Raw genomic sequence first — 18,999 nt, forward strand, 5'->3', positions numbered from 1 at the left:
GACTGTAGCCTGTTCTCATTTAATCATACATCTCTATTTTATTATATCTTGTCCAATCACCTCTTTTTAAGCTGCTCCTGCACCTTACAGATGCTCCTGGAAAATCCCTTCTAGAAAGTCCTTCACTTAGTTTTGATGCATATAAAGAGACGTAGCACTGATTCTGTCTGTCCAATAACATACATTACTCTCTACTCTAGGCAATGCTTTTTAATTTTTTTCTTTTTCTTGAACTGTCTGAGATTCTGGATATACCTTTTGCTTAGATCAGATAGAAAAGACATGCTTCCCTAAAATCCTAACACTTTAGCCCGCTTGCTAATGTAAACTGTACCATTAGGGGATTGCTCATACAACCATACCTTCTGTGAGTTTAGCAAACAAAACAAATTATGCCAAAAAGGACACATGTAATCCGCCATGATTCCTTTTGTCATGGGAGAAAGCAGGACGGTTGGCTGGTAATGTGTTTAAAAAAGAAAAGCATACCCCTTGCTGACATAGTAAGATTTCATCAAAATAATGAGTGTAATCTGGTTATCTCCTTCAAAAAAACACAAATTCACATGCTGAAGAGAAGAGCTAAGGAGATGATGAGAAGTGTGAAGAGCCTAGACAGGCTAATAGGCTATATCTACAGTGAGAAAGGCGACAAGTTCCTGGTTTGTTTACCCTTGAGAATAAAAAAGGCTGAGAGGAGATACTCTGCTCAATTTGGACCACTGTTAAGTGAAGAGAGGAAAAGGAGTGAGGAAGAAAAAAGGCCATTTATGCTGACTGACAATACTAGCATTGAAGGTGGCGCTTCAAGACACGGTTTAGTGGGCACGGTGGCATCAGGTATACAGTTGGACTTGATGATCTTTGAGGTCTCTTCCAACCATAATGATTCTATGATTCTATGATTCTATACAGTAGTTTTGTTGTTGAATAATACTGAGATCATATCCAAATGGTAATATAGCTAACAGCAACAGAGCAAAGAAGTTTAAGGGAAAAGTGAATGGATTAATGTATTGATTTCCACGTTACTCCTGAGGTAAAAGTAAGCAATTTCTCCTTTTAGAAAAAGGAAGGGAAAAGTTTGGGGGGACCAACACATCAAAAGACTTTTTCATACACTAATCTTCAAAGACTTATGGAGAGACTCAGAATCCACTGAAGAAAGAAAACAATTCCCACTGATTTGAGCATGCTTCGGGAAAGTTAAAAAAGATTTACACATTGAACTTCTAAAAACTTACCCAAGGTAGAGTTAAGCAATAAAATAAAAAAAACCCCATGAGGCGCCTGATCAGTTCTGGCACTTGCTGTAACTGCGTTTTCTCCAGGAGAAACACTATGAGCCCTGGTGCATACTTGGTGCCACAGTGGGATGAGCCAGGACGTCACCGTATGACATGCTAAAACATCAAGTACGTACACTGCCATCTTTCACACTTATCATTGAATAAGAATCCTCTATGAGATCTTCTGTGTTCCTGTTCTGATCACTATTTGGCAAACTCAGTAAGACTTGGAGCAGCTGGAAATGAAGTTGAGTTTTGTGGACCAGCACTTTAATATTTGGTGGTTAATGTGCTCGGTGTCCGCTTGCAGAGCGATTCTGGCCCATATATTGCAAATGCTGTATTTCTATGATATCTGAAGTCATTATAGGATTCAAGTTTAAGTTCCAGCTGGTGGACTTTTGTCAAAGTAGAAATGCTAAGGACTTTAGGATTTTTAGACTGGTCTTTAAAAGGCTAAGAAATGTCAGAACAAGTTCGCTCCCTATTTTAATCTCTTACTGGTCTACAAAGAAGTCTGAATTTCATTCTATGGCAACCTTTTCTCTTTAGTCTGAAGCATTTGCCTATTCTTAAACAAGAATGATGCCTTATTCTTTCACTTAAGGAAGAAACAGATCCAAAAAGCCTAGTGTCCACTATTGTCCTTACCCTCTTCTGAAAATTTCTAAGGTAGTAGCAGCAGGCAGACAGGCAACATAGCACACTTTGATATAGATTTGATATTTCTGCCACTGAAAGATGGCACCGTAGTGCCAAGCATGATCTCATCTCTTCTGTCACACACCAGTCGCCATTACTGATATTTTATAAATCCTCAGCGTCTCAAGTGAAGGTGATATATTCATGAATATACCAAAAATAAATGCATTCATCCTATATAGACTTTCCCTGAAAGACTCAGAATGGACAAGAATAAAGACAGATCTTTCTCACTTACCAACCTGAACCATCTGAACAAAATACTTCCTAGTCACAACACCTAATACAACTTTGTTTAAAATACAGCCTTTCTATTTTATGTTTCATGCTGCACCACTCTCAATAGACCATTAAGCCATGCCAGGCTGATTTATGTCATGAAAACTTCCCACAGCAGAGTGAAATGCATCATAGAGCCACATTGCACTTAAATGTGAATAGACTATATCTAATTAATACGAAATTTGGAAAATCCATGGCAGGTGTCTTATCTGTTTCTCCCTTCTCAAACATTTCAGAGAAGAGGAGTTTCTGTAACTTGGTTAGTCTCCCTTTACTTCCTTAGTTAATTCCAAATACTTAATTTCTATCCAGGGGGCAAAAGTACCTAGCTATTTGCAGCATGTTGCTTCTTTCTGGGAAGGTGAGTCATAGCATATGACAATAAATTAAGTAAACGTGACTTACTGCAAGGCAACTGAAACGCAAAAAACTATTTCCACTTGGACATAGTTGAAATTAATTTGAAAACTGAGTACTCTGTCACCTGAATGACTTCTTCGATGATTAGTAAAAAGGTAACTGAAACATCAGAGAGATCTTCATAGATCTTCTATTTGAACTTTAGGTTCTCTGTCTCAAAGCAGTATAGCAACTGCTTTTGAAAAGAGGGGCAGCGTTACTTTCAGTGGGACTATAGGTAACTTTTGGGCTCCTCCCAACTTTTGTGCTTCTTTTAGCAGCTCTTTTCCTGCCCAACTGCCATAAGAAATATGGCACAATGCGAAAGTGAGAAATACTAACTTGCTCATCTGGAGAATCCATCTGATGAGTGAAATAATGATAGAAATGGTCTAAATAGGGATAAATATCTTGTTTCATAAACCCATCTGTTGTAAATCCTGTCAGAAATATTTTCAAAAGGTTATAAATAAGAGAATGGGCAACACATTTATTCCTAGCAGCAAATCCAAACATGACGAGTAATCTGGCATAGAGGTGCTAAATTCACCAGCTGCCATCCACCTTGGGCAGAACCATACCTCATTTTGTCTATGCAGTGTATACCTTATGTTAATAAGTGCTTAAACCAAACATGGTAATTGGTAATCTCACTGCTGAATTTTCCACTCAAGCTGAAATTTATCACAACAGAATATTTGAAACAGGCAAAAAATGAATAGAAAATGATACTGTTTGCAACAAGAATTGCAATCCTGGAACATTAAAAATACATTTCTCTCTTCTTCAGTGACAAGCCATCGAAAGAAAATGGTTTGGTCTTGTTTAAAATACAGTAAAGACAAAACATGTCTGCTTTGAATTGGAGGTAGTGATGAAAGGTAGAGGTACCTGGATAATTCTCAGGTGTCACGAAAGAATATAAACTTTTAAACTGCTTCCCTGCAGTTTAGCATGTACATAAATTTATAAATATACTTCTGTTAAAATGTCACCCTGCTAGAGAGCTGTGAGCTTCATAACATTAAGTAGTGTTTGCTTTAGCTTCTTTTCTGTAAGGAAAAGTATTTTCGCTCTGCATTCCAGTTAACTTCCTGAACAAAAAAGTGCTGCAAGATTTAATCCACCATTCTTGTCAAACGACAATTTTAACGGAAGATCACTTGGGCTTCTTGGTGGGAAACTGGTAGCAGAGAGGGAAGTTACTTAGTTTTGCCTTACTCTGCTTTAAATTTTCAAAAAACAGGATAGGTAGCTGCCTGCTTTGCCTACTCTTGAATGAAACAGATACAAACTGTAGCGATCAATTTGATTTCAGGTCCTTAAGCAAAAAACAATAAAGGCATGCACTATCATAAGGACAGCATTGCCTTGTCTATAGGAACAGGATCAGATAAAAGTGATCTAAAGAAACTGATCTGCTTATATAGAGCAATCACTACATACTCACTTGTATGGGAGTTCTGTACATTAAATATCTTTGAGGTTGGACTTATTTACCTCACAATCCTTTCACAATTCATAATCACTAAACTAAATAATTTGATAAAGACCATATGCCTATATAATAATTACTTTAAGATCAACCATTCTAATTTACGTTTCCTGAATAAATCCTGTAAAAGAAGAATTTTCTTTGTATCAGATGTTCACTTGCAATAAAATAAAACAGGGTAGGCAGGGAATACGCCAAACTGACCACAGCATGGTCACACGAGGGGATCATATTCCTGGACATAAAGTAACTTGAGACCAAGAGCTTCTGTATAAGCTTTGGAGATGTAATCACGGATGACTCAACAGCCTGAAAAGTATTATAAAAAGATTCAGTGTTCTGAAATAAGACACTATCAACACTGTTGAAATCTATCATTTTCTTGTGAATCTCCAGTCATCTATTTTATGTGGCTTTCACAGAGCCTGAAACAGCCTCTACTTTGTGATTATTTTTTTCCTTGCCTTTCTTTTAAGAGTGAGCAAAGTGAGAAAAATAGAAGTAAAATACTTTTAATCTTGTAGCATTTTCTTAGTGAAAGAAGTAGCCATAAACACCCTGCCCCAACATGAGAGATTTACATTAGAAGCTTACTAAATTCATACTATATTTTTGAAGGAAAGGAAAATTTTCTTACAAGTTAACTCCATATTTGCACTGTTACAACTCCTTGGAATTAATTTCTTGAGAACCAGCGTAATGCCAAAGTAATACAGTAGTCACCAGGGTTTAAAGCTTGCTATCAAAATCTCAAATGGAGAAGAGTGAATCCCCATTCTGCACAGGGAATTCTCCAGGTGTGGCTAAGCCATGTCGTGACTGCGGAGGTACTTGGCTTGGCTCTACCTATGCTAGTTCAAGCAAGCTAATAAGCATGGAATCACCTTAGTTCTGGAAATGGAGGCCTAACATGGGTTTTATCTTTAAATTATTCCAACCTTTCTTCCTCCAAACTCATAACAGTGAAGAGCTGAGACAAGTTCAAACTCATAAGCTTTAGTCAAATACATATCTAACAAAAATTTTGATTAAACAAAGACCAAACCCCTCAGCAATCTCCATAAACACCAGTACCGACTTTTCACACTAATCCAAAAAACTCACAGTAACCATATTATTATTATGAAAAATACATCTAAACACAAACTACAAAAATTAGAGGAGCAGTGCAACTGGTTAAATTATTTAGAAAATCCATATAGGCACAGAGTAAACATCCGTGAAAGAAAATTAAATCATATGTTCAGGATATTTCTGAACACCAGAAGAGAATTTCAGCTACTGACAGTTGCAAATTTTCCATTATGCTCAGTTAGATTTTCATAAATTTTCAGAATTAATTTCGAAGGCATAGGAAAAAATCAAATTTTCAGTGTGGGAATTAAAAATCCAGAGGTTGGCTTCCTCTGGACTTGTTACTCAAAACAGTCTTCATCCTATACAGTGCATTCCAAAATGCACTCCAAGATGACCCAAGGGCAAAAATCAATGATGAACTTTCTTAACAAGCACGGAAATCTACTCCATCCCCTCTTCAATTTCAGGACTACTTTAATTCAAAACTCTTCGAAAAAGATACAAGAAAGACGGGACATGCAAAGCCTGTGCTTTTACTGCTATGCAATAAAAGCATAATGAGCTGGATCATTTAGGGCCTGGTAGAAGCTCACCGAAGTCAATACAATCCTTTCTGTTGATTTCAATGGCTTTTATACCAGGCCCTTAAACAGATCGTTAAAAACATCTGAATGAGTGATTTTGGCTCAGTATCACCACACCCACCTCGTTTTGCTGATTGGTATTTGTTGGTGATTTGGAGAATGCGTTTATACATGACACAGCAGAAAATACAAAGTTCAGAAACAGCACTTTGACAGTCAAAATCACTTGCCTGGTGTTAGACAGTTAAAACTATTAAGCACTGGCTGCTAATTTCAGCCAGTTAAATGCTGCTGCAAATGAAAGATGAAGCATTGCATGAAGCCATGCTAAAATGGATAGAAGGATGGTTACTTACCAACGGGGCGAGCTGTTGACATTACAATGGTGTAGTGAGAACATAAAAAAGAAATTAAAAAAAGAAAAGAATATCTGTCAGAATGCATGACGTGTAATGTTACCTTCCACTATGGATACTACCATGATTGCTAACCCCTCAAATGACAGCCTAAGTAAAATGTTTACTGTTGTTACTGTTTAGTCCCGTGCCACTATTATCACATTTACTTGAGCACAGCATCTGAACAAGCTGACTGGAACCATTCTCTGAGAAACATTTTTATTATCTTCGCATGCCATCATCAAGTATCATTTTTAATGCCTGATAAAAGAAAAATTGCATTGCATTAGCACAAAGTTTTAGATCCTGATCAACACATCGATTTAAGCCACAGACTGCCCAATGTCATGCCAGTAGATGCAAGGCGTTTGCTTTCTGAGTCAAATACCAATTGAATTTTAAGCATGACCAGCCAGTACAGCAGTAAGGGCTACAGAAAGCCCAGGATGGTTTTTCTCATTCAATAACGGGCATGAAAGCTTACAGCACACTGCTTTTTCCTCACTGACAGTGCAGATGAAAATATAACAAATAGGCTGAAATGGCTGCAGGGATTTCAACCCAGAACCTCTCAAATCACCGCTTAGATAACTTCTACTTCCTAAAAAAAAGGCTCCTAAATGATCGGCAGGTTAATACTCTTTCAGGTTGATACCAAGATTGAAAGCTGCAGCTGCAACAAGTGATTTCTTGATTATAGCAACAGCCCTTCATTATACTTGTGCTGGGGAAGAGGGCTGTCAGTCCCTCTGTTAATAAAATATAGACATCCCTTTTCAGAAGAGTTGAAAAGTTGGACATAAAATTGACTCCAGGTTGCACCTGTGTAAGTAAAATTTCCCTTACGTTAGCAGCAGCAGTAGTTCCACACTTTTGAGCAACAGCACTTTTTTTTTTTTTCTTTTTTTTTCTTTTTGAGAAGTTAACCAGCTCTATATGCTTATGTGCAGGTTAGGGTAAAATGTAAGATACGCAGATTCAGAGGTAACACAGCATGCAAGGATCTCCTTAGTTCTCAGCCTTTCTACAGCTTTACCCTTACTGTGGCATACTCACTTCATTTAACTATTTCAAGCCTGCTGCCCTTTCTCACCCATTATCAATTTGAAAACTTTCTAGCTTTGAGTATTATGGGCATATTCCTTCTTCTGCAGAGAGATGAGGAATAAGAGTGATATGCATCTTTCCAAGAGAGGGCATGAAGGCTGAGTCACAGAATTCAAATTCTGTCGTTGTTTGTGACAGTATAACACAAAATCCCTGACTGCATCCTCATCCTCTGTTTTGAGAAGATGGAGCCACGAATGAAGGAGCTAAGGATTACACTGCTGTTGCCAGGTTTGCACTGTAACTACACGACATCTGCAAGACCAAGATTCCCTCAAAGTAAATTTTGAAATGCTATGTGATTTTGCTCCTCTACAGGACAAGTGGTTATGGTAACAGCAGTTTCAGACAAAACTGGCAAAAGTTTAAAAATTCAGAATTAAGGCTTCCTTTAATCAAAAAGACCGTTGTTCATGGCCCCTTTAAAGTCAATAGGAGTTTGCCCAGCCCTTTGTTATCAGATTCAGAGTAATAGCTTTCTCCATTGAATTTCTCAGCTTTTCTCATTTTCTGTCATATCCTGGACATTTAATATGCTTATAATATTGTGGCTTCTTTTGTGTTGGATAAACACTACGTATTTGACTGTAAATGACAAACCCAGGGGGGAAAAAATATGCAAGATAATGAAAACCTGCTTTTACTGTAGGAAAATCGATTAAATTATATATTTCCTCGGGTTTTTTTTCACCTTAATTTCATCAAGTTCAAGCTTCAGTGATTTCAAAGGATTTTTTGCTTGGTTCTAGTCGTTGTTTATATCACAAGCCTTGGTAGCAAATCTGAAAGGCTTCCTCCAGTAATGCATACAGTGGACACAGTTCTAGAAGTGTTTAACGGCTATCGAACTGGTTGCCAGATTTATTGGATACCATGATTCTGCCTGTGACAAAGGAACGGAGTGAGAGTATTTCTGGGAGTTTGCTGTAGTGACTATTTTTCTTATGTTACAAAATGGAAGAACAATCTCTTACACAAGCATGTAGTAGGTAAACCTATTTCTTCAGCTTAAAATGGGAAGAGCTGCATTATCACTTACTGTCTAAAATGAACACCAAGGTAATATTTTAGTAGATTATCACAATAGTCTCTTTGCTTTGTTATATACTAACATCTCCCCCCGCCCAGAAAGCCTCTCAGTGCTTTTTTTTCCCTTTGAATTCAGCAAATTAAACTGAACTGTGTCCATGCATTAAATGGATGGAAATGGAAGCTGGCCTCTTGGGTCAGTTGACCCCAGTTCTAATAAAGCAATCCATTGAGACTTTGAGCATTTGATTTAATGTGTATGAAAAGAGGAGAACAGATAAAGCTAAAAATGTTTTTATTAACCTTTCACAGCTCTACTGAAAACCGTCAGCATGCACCACTAAACTGTGAAATAGTGTCTGCATGATATCCATTGTGCCAAATTGCTGCTTATCTTTTGGAATGAAGCAATAACTATTATATTCTATTTACTCATATGGAAATATTAGCCTACAAACTTTTTCTCTCCCCATAATCTTTAGCATGTCTCTATCTACTGTCACAAAAGACATTTTGGCAACTCATTATTCTACTGGTTTTAAAACATCCTTACCACATCAAACAGCAGCACATAAACACTGAGTGAATACTAGAGACCAAGAATATTTTAGGAGAGAATAGGTTATCCTTTACCTTGTAATACTTACAAAATTTAATTAGGATTTTCTTTTTCCTTTGGCCAGGGTTTATCTTTCAGATAAAGAGTAATGGTAGAGAGTTTAATTATGGCTGAGCTAATCACATAATAATACTATCTGCATTATGTTTGGCATTAATAAACACAGTTACTTACTATACTCTTTATACTTGTTAGAGAAAGGAATGTGAATAATAGCCTAAACTGATGGCTCACATGTTAAAGCCTAAGCCCACGGTTACGTAGTGCTTCCTTATGCATATATATATTAAAAAACATTGGAACAGCTCTTTAACTGCAGGGAGATCCTATCCTATTGAAGCCAACTAAAATTTTGCTTGAGATATCAACAGGACCAGGATTTCACCTCTGTTGTAAATCAGTGCAGCACCCGCAATTGCAAAGAGTATGTGAAACCCAAACAATGCCAGGTAAGGATGCGACCCATTTCGTCAGAAAGCAATTTATCCATATAGGGGACAGGCTCTCCCTCCATGGGAACACTCACCTCGCACAGTGAGGGTGGCAGAGGCTTCCACTTTTCCAACTCGATTCTCAGCAATGCATGTGTAGGTTCCTTCATCTGTGCTCATGGCCTTCTTAATGCGCAAAGTGTAGTCATCTTTGATGTCATACCTGCGTTACAGAAAAAGGATGAAAACTCTTTCTGTAGACAACAGAAATGTATAAAAACTCTCACCTGGGATATGCCAGTCTGAATCTACCTTGGAGCCAACTTTGGAAGATAAATTATTATCCAGCATTAGATAATTCCACCAAGCATTAATCTTCATGACATTTTTATTGCAGTACGCATTAGTTAGAAACTTTACATAAAATTAGTATTGCTATGTTCACTCAGTATTAGGGCTTTATTAATAATATCATTCACTTTGTCCTTGATCTAGAGCAATAAGATAAAATTAAGCTATCAGACATCAGTTATCAATACATGACAGCTCAGGTTTATCATGTCTTCAACTATGTGAGCTACGCATTCTACCTTTTGCTGATTTGGAAATTTCCCTTTATATATAGTTTTTCTCTATAGCAGCAACCCCTTAGGGAAACTGAGCATGTTGGTAGGATCTGACACTACACGATTACAAACAATAAAAAATATATTTAAGCTCTGGAAGGTGACATTTATTGAAGAGGCACATTAAAGGAGATTTATCAATTTCACAGGAATACTACAAAATGATTCATTAAGGGTGGACAAGTACATTTTCTCTTTCTTAAAAGAAATTAGAAACAATTCAATTATGCTTTGTCCATTTGTTTCTACTGTTGTAATTACTCTAAAACTATGAAGATGTATAAAACTTGAAATAATGCAAAGTACTTCAGCAGTGAACATTCATTCTCAAGGCATTTAGAGTGCTTGCACCTAGAAAAATATTTTCAGTTAAATTGTTATTATCCTGCAGAAGTCATGCTTAACAAACTGTTTTAGGCTCTGATCCAAAGCTCATTAAAGTCAACAGGAAACTTTATGTTGTATGAAATTTCTTTGGCTCCCAAAAGGAAAACCCTGGTTTTCAGCATGGATATTTTACTCTTGAAATACACTCTTGTAAAATTATTTTCAACAACATTTCTTCTAGACATAATAAGCCCATGATACCTTAAGTCATCTTGAATCTAGCGTTAGCTGCAGATTCTCATGTATCAAATAGTGAAACAGGAACATGAAACTGAAGAAAGATCAGGACTTCAGGAGACATCAATATTCTTTCTCATTGTATACACACTCATGACAGAACTTCAGAAGAACTAGTTTACCTCCTTGTTGTTATACAGTAAAGACCTTGTAGACTTGTTCAGCAAATATATTGAAATCATATGGAAGAGGACCCTTAAATGTTTTGATGAATGAGATTGCAATGTAATTAGTTACAGGAATGTTGTGAGGCTTTATGAATATTTTTTAATGCTTTGGGAATCTGAAACATTAACTTCTGTCTACATAATACATATTGCTATTGGTTCCTTTAGTACAGATTTGTAGGGAGCGCACTGTGGGCTAACAGACTTTAAAGTATCTTAGCTCAAAGGATCCTATATGTTGAAACATTTAAAGTCCTGTTATGTCTAATTAAAGTTCACAACATCAGTTAGAGCATTACTAGCAATTCCAAGAATAAAGAGAAGTCACGACATCTTTTCACGCTCACCACAATACAATACAGCTTCATTCTATATTCAGTAAGTCCACTCTATTCATTAGCTAAAAATAAATTTTAAAAGATGAAATTGAGGCTAACCGTTTTGTCAGAGATAAACATAAACACATATCATATCTCTTTTGTTACGAGTTACACTTAATTATATGTATATGCAGTACCTCAGGTTTAACTAATGAATAAGAGATGTGCCAAGGGATCATGGCAAACTTCAGAAACTTTTAGGGACAATTGTTTTGCTAGCATAGTACCATTGAGGGGGTGGAAAGAGTTATGATGCTAGAGAACTTAATACGTAGTTTCTGGAGCAGGACAGATCCATTGCAACTACATCCAACAGCCATATGCAGTTGAGGAACATTCCTTCTCGACTGTTCACAAATTAGGTCATTTTGCATGCTGTGCATTTTGTATGCATTTTGCATGCTGGTCAACGGCAAATCGAAATCACTGTTTTCATAAGAGAGAAAAGGCAAATTGTCTCCCTTAAAAATCTCAAGAATATGACAACAGTAACCCACAACTATGGAACAGTTATTTGTCTTTGGCGACCACAGAGTTGCAGACAAGAGAAAACGCTTATTTTCTTGACATGAGGCCAGCCCTAGGGGACTAAAAATATAAAGTTGTATTCAGTTCCTGCAAGACGAGAAAACTAAGATCAGTTGTAATATAAATATGAGTTGGATATAGGAATCACAGTTACAAAGGTGGGCAGCAATTAGCCATTTATTTGATTGCTTTTTTCTTTTTTTTTTTTCTTTTTTTTCGGACAAATAACATCCCTGTGGTTCACTTACCGCTGCCGAGATAAAAACAGACAGGCAGCAGGACTGTATCTGACTGAGTGGTTGCCTGAACTGGGATGCAGGCATCCTGGGACAGGCCCCTCCAGTCTGCTGTGGGCTGCAGCTGACTTGCTCTTCTTCATCTCCGCGATGTGCCGGTGCCGACGCCGGCATGCCAGCCAGCTGCCTTGGAGCCTTCGGCAGCCTTTATGTTCGCACCTGCCAATCATGCAAATTGTGCAAAGGCTGCTAGGAGAAGGAGCCAGCTGCATGGCATGCCAGGACGCAGAGCGAGGGTACACCCATCATCTCCCACTTGGGTTGTGAAATGGAGGGTGGCGTAAACATGTCACTATCATGGCCCAGTTATCAATTACTTCAAGGAGAGGTCCGGCTCTCCCAGTCTGCTTCTCCAACGAGGCCATACTGGGTTTTCAGACCACCCTGACAGAACGTGCCATCTAGCAATTAGATTCATACATAGATGGACCCATGGGACATTACAACCATCTGCTGTTCTGAAGTATTGATACGCTGCCCCTCAGTCATCTGTTCCACCCACATTGTCCCCAGAAGTCACCACGGTTCAGTGAAGAGCTTTGACAGATGAAGCAGGCAGGAAGGAGAAAGGAAGAAAACTGGCTTTTAGCCTGATCCACAGCAGCACAAGGAGCTCCTGTGAGAAAGGGACCGTGAAGTAACAAGGAATGAAGCCTGAATATGTTTTCAGTTTCTCAAGCATCCACCTGCAGAGTCTTGAACAATGTCTTGTCTCCTCTCCATCCCAGAGCCCCTTATTCCCATAGCAAGATGCTTCTACCTGAGTTTCTGGAGAAGTTCACTCTCATCTGGATTAGTGCTACTGAACACTTGGGAATCAGGATCAGGGTCTCTCTGACTGCTAACACCAATCACACAGAGAGGTTACCAGACACCTGGATTGATGATGGAATGGCGGAAAACCAGAGTGTACTGGTTAAGTTGGCCCTTAACGTTGCCAGTGCACTAAGAAGGCAATGCCTTCAAAATACGTGCAGTGTCAAGAAACGCCTTCTGACATATTGCCCAAATATTGCTGACTCCTAGCCAATTAATGCCAACATTCATCTAAAAACATAGGGCGTCAGACATCACTTTCACATGTTTATGGCCATCTAATTGATTTTAAGTACTTCTCTCTGTTAAACATTTGGAGGTGCTTAACCTTTCAGTTCAGTTTAGACTTCATCCGTCAGACTGAGCTGGGAGAGGTCTTTTAAACAGCTAGTCAGCTTGTGCCTAGATAGAAACCAGCCATTTTGGGCACCACGTTACATAAATTCTGTTCTACAAGTAATAGTTAGAGCAGGCCTGCCTTTAATTAACTGAGAAGGAAGGGGCGGGTAGGGGACGGCAAAGGAAGAAAGAAACAACAAGCAGATGAGAAAACACTGCTGGTGAGGAAATTCTAACAGAAATTGGGTGATTTTGAGTGAAATCTGGCAGTCTCTGGCACATATGAATGCATTCATTGTTGCTAGATTTGATTAATGACAGTTGTACAATAGTGTGCTGACAGTCACTGCCATACAGACACAATTTTTTTTGATATGAAACACTGTTGAAAATGCAACCCAATCAGATTTGGCCCCTGAACAACATGTGCTATCATCACTGTACCGTGAATTGAGATTGATTGGTAACCAGCTGTGACAAAGTGGGAAAAAGAGCCTTGTCTTTTTCAAGAAAAGGAAAGAAGAAAAATAAAAAAATGAATTGTGTCAAAACCACTACCATCTGCTCAACCAAATAACAAATAAACCAAATCACATTCACTGTTTTTAAGTATCTCAAATTAATGTACTGAGGTTGGATTCATCCATTGGCTTAAGTATCTAAGCATAACCTTGAATTGAACTGGTTTTGTCACAGTTATAATTTTTTTCCTTTTCCCACATTCAAAAGTATATCTGTCTATACTCAGCCATTAATCTTCCATGGTTATCAAATTAAAAAAATAAATAATTTACTGAACTTAGAGAAATTTAGCAATATGCTTTTTTTGCATTTCATATACACTTTACTGAATGCTTCACAGAACCCCTAGATTTCCAGATTTTCAAAAACGTGCATGCAGCCATGCGTACAAATATATGCGCCTCTTTGTCTTTCACATGCATAGGTAGCAAAACTGTGTTTGCAGCTGGAGTCATTACATTCCTAGATATCCAAGTAGGCTCAACTGGTAATACAAGGATGCACTTGCTTCAGCAGTGTATTTTAAAGTTGTGAGAATGCATTACTGAATTCAACAAATCCAACCCAAAAAGTCATAGTTCTTGTTAAAGGGAGTTTGCAAGAGAAAAAGTCACATCTTAGCTGTTGCAAACTGATGCCACTGGCCTCAAAAAATTTACATCAATTTATACCAGGCACCTATTTTCTTCTAAAACAGTACTGTAAATAAATAAATAAAAAATATAATAGGATCTTTGTATATAGGCTTTGTAGGCTTTCCTTTTTTTTTTTTTTTGAGATGGCACAAAAATTACTTTGGTCTATTTTCTTTTCCCTGTTTGCCAGGTTATTTTGCAAAACACACACAAAGCTTCAAGATTACTCACAACATCAATGATTAGGGAGCCCAAATAGAGAGATGCTACTGGCCAAAACCAGAGTAAACAGGAGGTAGTTAAGGAGGCTTAGGCTTCTGTCTCCACTTCTCTTTTGTGGTGCTGGTACTTCATCTCCCAGCATAGTGCCACAGCTTTTCACCGGCTCCTAGACTCTCTGTGCCAGATGGAGGGAGCCGGGGAGAAGCTGCAGGGAGATAGGAAGCGTGAGCTCAGCTCGTTACCTGCTTCAGCCTCGTGCGATCCAGAAGCAGAACGGAGAGCTTCCATTGCCATCAGTGATGCCGCCACCCCTACTGCCAGCTCCCTTACAAGAAATGTTGGGTTTTTTTCACTTCCATCCCACGCATTGATCAGTGGAAGAATAAAGAAGAACAAACCTACGTGAGGGACCGCTTTCTGAGGGAAAGATAAAGGAGTCTCTGGTTTTCTCTCCCCAGCAAAACCTCAATCAGTGACAGAGAGAGCACGAATATACATATTTCTGTGTGCATTGGTCTCAAATTACTCTGTTGTACCCCTGAAATCAAGGCTGCTTGTTGCTGGGTAGCTCTAAGACACTGCTTACAGCTATGATAAATTGAGCTACCAGGGAGCTATCCCCAAGGTGCTGACAGGACAGCTGCCACTCACATCTACACGTCCAGACTCCCATTCGTTCTTTGGCTATGCCATACATGCCACAGAAAGGTATAAGGCAATGTGACATTACCTTGAATTTCTTTGTGTGAGGCGTATATGCAAGCAGTCATATAAAATGGTTCACTGGCCTTATTCCAACAAACCAGAAAAAGAGCTAAGTGACACAGGTTACTATTCACTATTTTGATTTTCTTTAAAATATACTGACACTAGGCTCTGCTTTACTCCAAAATCTTTTATGGGTGGTGATCAGCAGATTATTTGTAATTTCTTATAGTGGACATTCTCAATTGCAATAATATAAAACACACCCCCACACTGCACTGTGCCTTAAACGAAGGCATTCAACAAAATGCCCTAAATCTCATAAAAGATGTATACAACAGTTACATTCATTGGGCTGACATTGTGAAACCATACCTAAGTCCAAGGAAATGGTGTTTTCCAACTTCTCTGGAAGCATTACGCCATGCAGGACTACTGCTACACGCAAACATATGCATGTGACTGCACATAACTAGTGCCTCACAAGATCAGTAGCCATGCACTCAGGAGAGAACCAAGAACAAAAAATCAGACTGCTTTTTTTAACCTCTTGAAAATAATTCGGAAACAAACAGAAGTTAAGAACAAAACATATGTTTGGGAATCAGTGACTCAGTAAACTCTGTCTAAACTGATGCAGACTCCATCTTTTACCTCTACGTTTCTGTTTGCACAGAGAAGTACTCACGGGGAATTACCACATGATAATGACCCAAAATGGGCTTCTGATTTGATTTTAGTTCCAGACAGAGCTCCACATTTCAAAAACTGGAACATCGGTGGAAGTATGAGCTAAGAGACCATGTAATGACTTGGCATGGACACCTATCCTCCTATCACCAGAAGTAGTCCTTTCCCTCACAGATGAGACACATTTGTCAGGCACTTGGGGAGATTTGTATTATTAATGCCTATGTCATAAATTCATCCATCAGAAAAGCACCCTTGATTCTCGGGGTTATCTGCTCAGTACATGCCACTGAAATTAACTTTAAGGGAAGCAAAATACTGGTTTTGTCCATTTCTGTTTTTAAAAAAATTGAAATGATACTGCAAGGAATGGAACACAGTAAGAAGATCTGAGCCCAGACTGGCATCTTGCACTCACTAGATATGGTTTGATGCATTTTTTTCATATGAGCACACAGATTGTGAGCAGCTTGAAATAAACAGAATTTGTGTTGGCCTGTCTATTATTATTTGCCTTAAGCATGATGAATGATTACGATAAACTTGTCACATAACTAACTGAAATATTTTCTAATCTGTATTTCGAATCAGGAATCAGCCTTGAAGTGGTAATTAAAGATGAAGTCATGTTAATATTTTAATGAAAGTGCCTTCAACATTACAGTTGAGCCAGAAGTCATATCATTAAAAAGTACATTTTGCTAACATTAAGTAATTCTCAACATAAGACTTACCAATGGGAACTGGAACGTATTTCTTAGGGTTAAAACTTTAACCTTGCAGTGCTTTCACTGACAGTTTTGGTTTTTTTGTTTTCAACTGAGATGACACCTTTTGTATCCCATGCAGGGATGGAATATGTTAAAGCAGAAGAAATCCCTGCAGGTCAGCCGCTCCAGGAGCATCAATGATGCTGTGGTCAGAGCTCTTGAATCGTACTCCCACTTGAACATAACTACCAGCTTCCCTCCTACTGCTCTCCTGAGAGTTTTACAGAAAAGCTGCATAGTTAACTATCTTTACTTTTTTATATTATAATTTTAATAGTCAATAAACTGATAATAGTGAGCTTAAACCATCTGATGACCTTATACTTTTCAAGAAAGCAGGCTACCTCAATATTCTGCAACTTACAAATGCAATGTATAAACTATGTGATTACTAAGCTTTTACTTAGTATACTTTGTTGCTCTGATACTAAAGAAAAATTCAAGCACTGGAATGAGTATTCTGAGTGAAATTCTACATTAAGCTTTCTTGGGTCTCCTTCCTGCAAAACCACTTCATTACTGCAGTCTTTTGTGAGTGGAAAATGCAGAGAAATCCATGTTTGAAGCTACTACTACTGGCATTAAATTTTGTTTCAGAACTCTGCTAGTGACTTCATTAATTCTCTGAAATGTAACAATTTTAGGATGTGAAATAAAACAGAATAAAAAATAAACCATTGTCCAGTGACAATCCTATTTGAAGTGCACTGCCAGTGATCACTTCATAGATCACCAATGGTTCACATAGCATAAAGAGAAAACATGTAAGCAGGATTGCTAGTTGAAACAATTCCTTTACAGTTGCTGTCCGTGGAGTTGTAAAGCTATTTTCCCAACCTTGACCCTTATGTAAGCAACTGGAGAGTTTTTCCATGCATTTGCAAACAGACTGCCTGAAACAATAGCTCTTCTTCAGCTCTGTAGTGGGGACTGACACTTAACATGAAGCCAATTTAAATGTCAATGTTATTAACTGTTTCTCTGCTGATCAGTCTAGCATCTAACACTTTTGCTCACAGCATTTAATATTTCATACAAATTGAATGGCAGATATCTACTGGGTTAGACTACAGACCTCCGAGGTAACTGTGAGACGATGCATTTACAGTTTATCCAATACCATGCTTTGAGAGATTTAAAATGTCAAAAAATACTCTAATTTACACTTTCACTTGGCCATGTTTTCCTCAGAAAACTGTAAGGAATATTTTTCCACTTACAGAACAGGAAGGGATCACTGACAGGCAAAATATCCATCAGAGAAGACAGATATTCAATCAAAAGAACAACAGGAGGGGGTACCCCACCAGCACTGGGGTACGTCAACTTGATGCTATATACACAAAAATATACCAAACCTTGCCTCCCTTTTACTCCTCATCATCTCTCTATCTCTCAGTGATATCTCTGGCTTTACAGGAGAAGTCTCCTCATATGATTCAACATAATAGCTAAAAAGATGCTCGCACTGCGCTCTGCTGAAACCTGCCTCTGTTCAGTTAGGGTACATGGACTCTCTGCAAGTTGCACTGCAGCTTGCCCCGTGCCAGCCATGCGTTGCGTTAAACCCAGGATAACAACATCCTCTGCAAACCACCTTTACTCTCTCCAGATGTATGTAAGAATACAAATAGCATATTAAACCTCTTTCTTTCACTGTCTCTTTTTGACGAGCTATTAAGAACATCCAATCTTCTCCCCTATGCTCCTCATAAAGGGACTTAATCTCTCCTTGATGCGTTAGCTTAGGAAACAAAAGATGTGCATGCAAATCATACTGGATCTAAACAGAGGTGATGAATAGTACACGTGATACAGTTAATATGAAAAACATCCTTTTTCCCTAACCCTTTATTTAAAACCATTAATTGTTATTAATTGCAACAGAAATTTGCTGATGTAACCAAAGATTATGTCCATTACACTACTAAAACACAGTCTTTACTCTAATTAATTTTCAATACACATTAGACTGCATTTTGTTACAATCTGCACAGAGATTAACTCCACCAATGCACACAGCGCTGCAGTGTTATTAACTCATATTTCATTGAAAGGTCATTCTCCCCTTCGTTGTATCTAGAGGAGCCTGTAGTTAAATACCTCACTATCCCATCCACAGAATATAAATAGAATAATGTAGCACCGTGTTTATTCTTAAAAATTACCGTCTCTCTGGTTTACAGGGTCTTATCCTGCGATCATTGATGTGGTGGGTTGACCCTGACTAGATGCCAGGTGCCCACCAAAGCTCTCATATGAGAGGA

The 18,999-nt window shown here is 38.2% G+C and overlaps 1 protein-coding gene across 1 annotated transcript in view; it reads right to left on the reverse strand.

The window, feature by feature from the left end:
• LOC104155770 (roundabout homolog 2-like) overlaps nucleotides 1–12,245 on the reverse strand; it is a 123,481-nt gene extending 111,236 nt beyond the window's left edge. Inside the window, exons 1-3 of the mRNA XM_009702043.1 lie at nucleotides 11,986–12,245; nucleotides 9,508–9,635; nucleotides 6,185–6,196 (exon numbers count right to left, since the gene is read on the reverse strand). Coding sequence (XP_009700345.1) covers nucleotides 6,185–6,196; nucleotides 9,508–9,635; nucleotides 11,986–12,245 — 400 coding nt within the window. The remainder of the gene's footprint in view (nucleotides 1–6,184; nucleotides 6,197–9,507; nucleotides 9,636–11,985) is intronic.
• Nucleotides 12,246–18,999: the final 6,754 nt, after the last annotated feature.

This window comes from Cariama cristata, unplaced genomic scaffold (assembly GCF_000690535.1).
Source record: "Cariama cristata isolate BGI_N322 unplaced genomic scaffold, ASM69053v1 scaffold11536, whole genome shotgun sequence".
NCBI classification, from domain to species: Eukaryota; Metazoa; Chordata; class Aves; order Cariamiformes; family Cariamidae; genus Cariama; species Cariama cristata.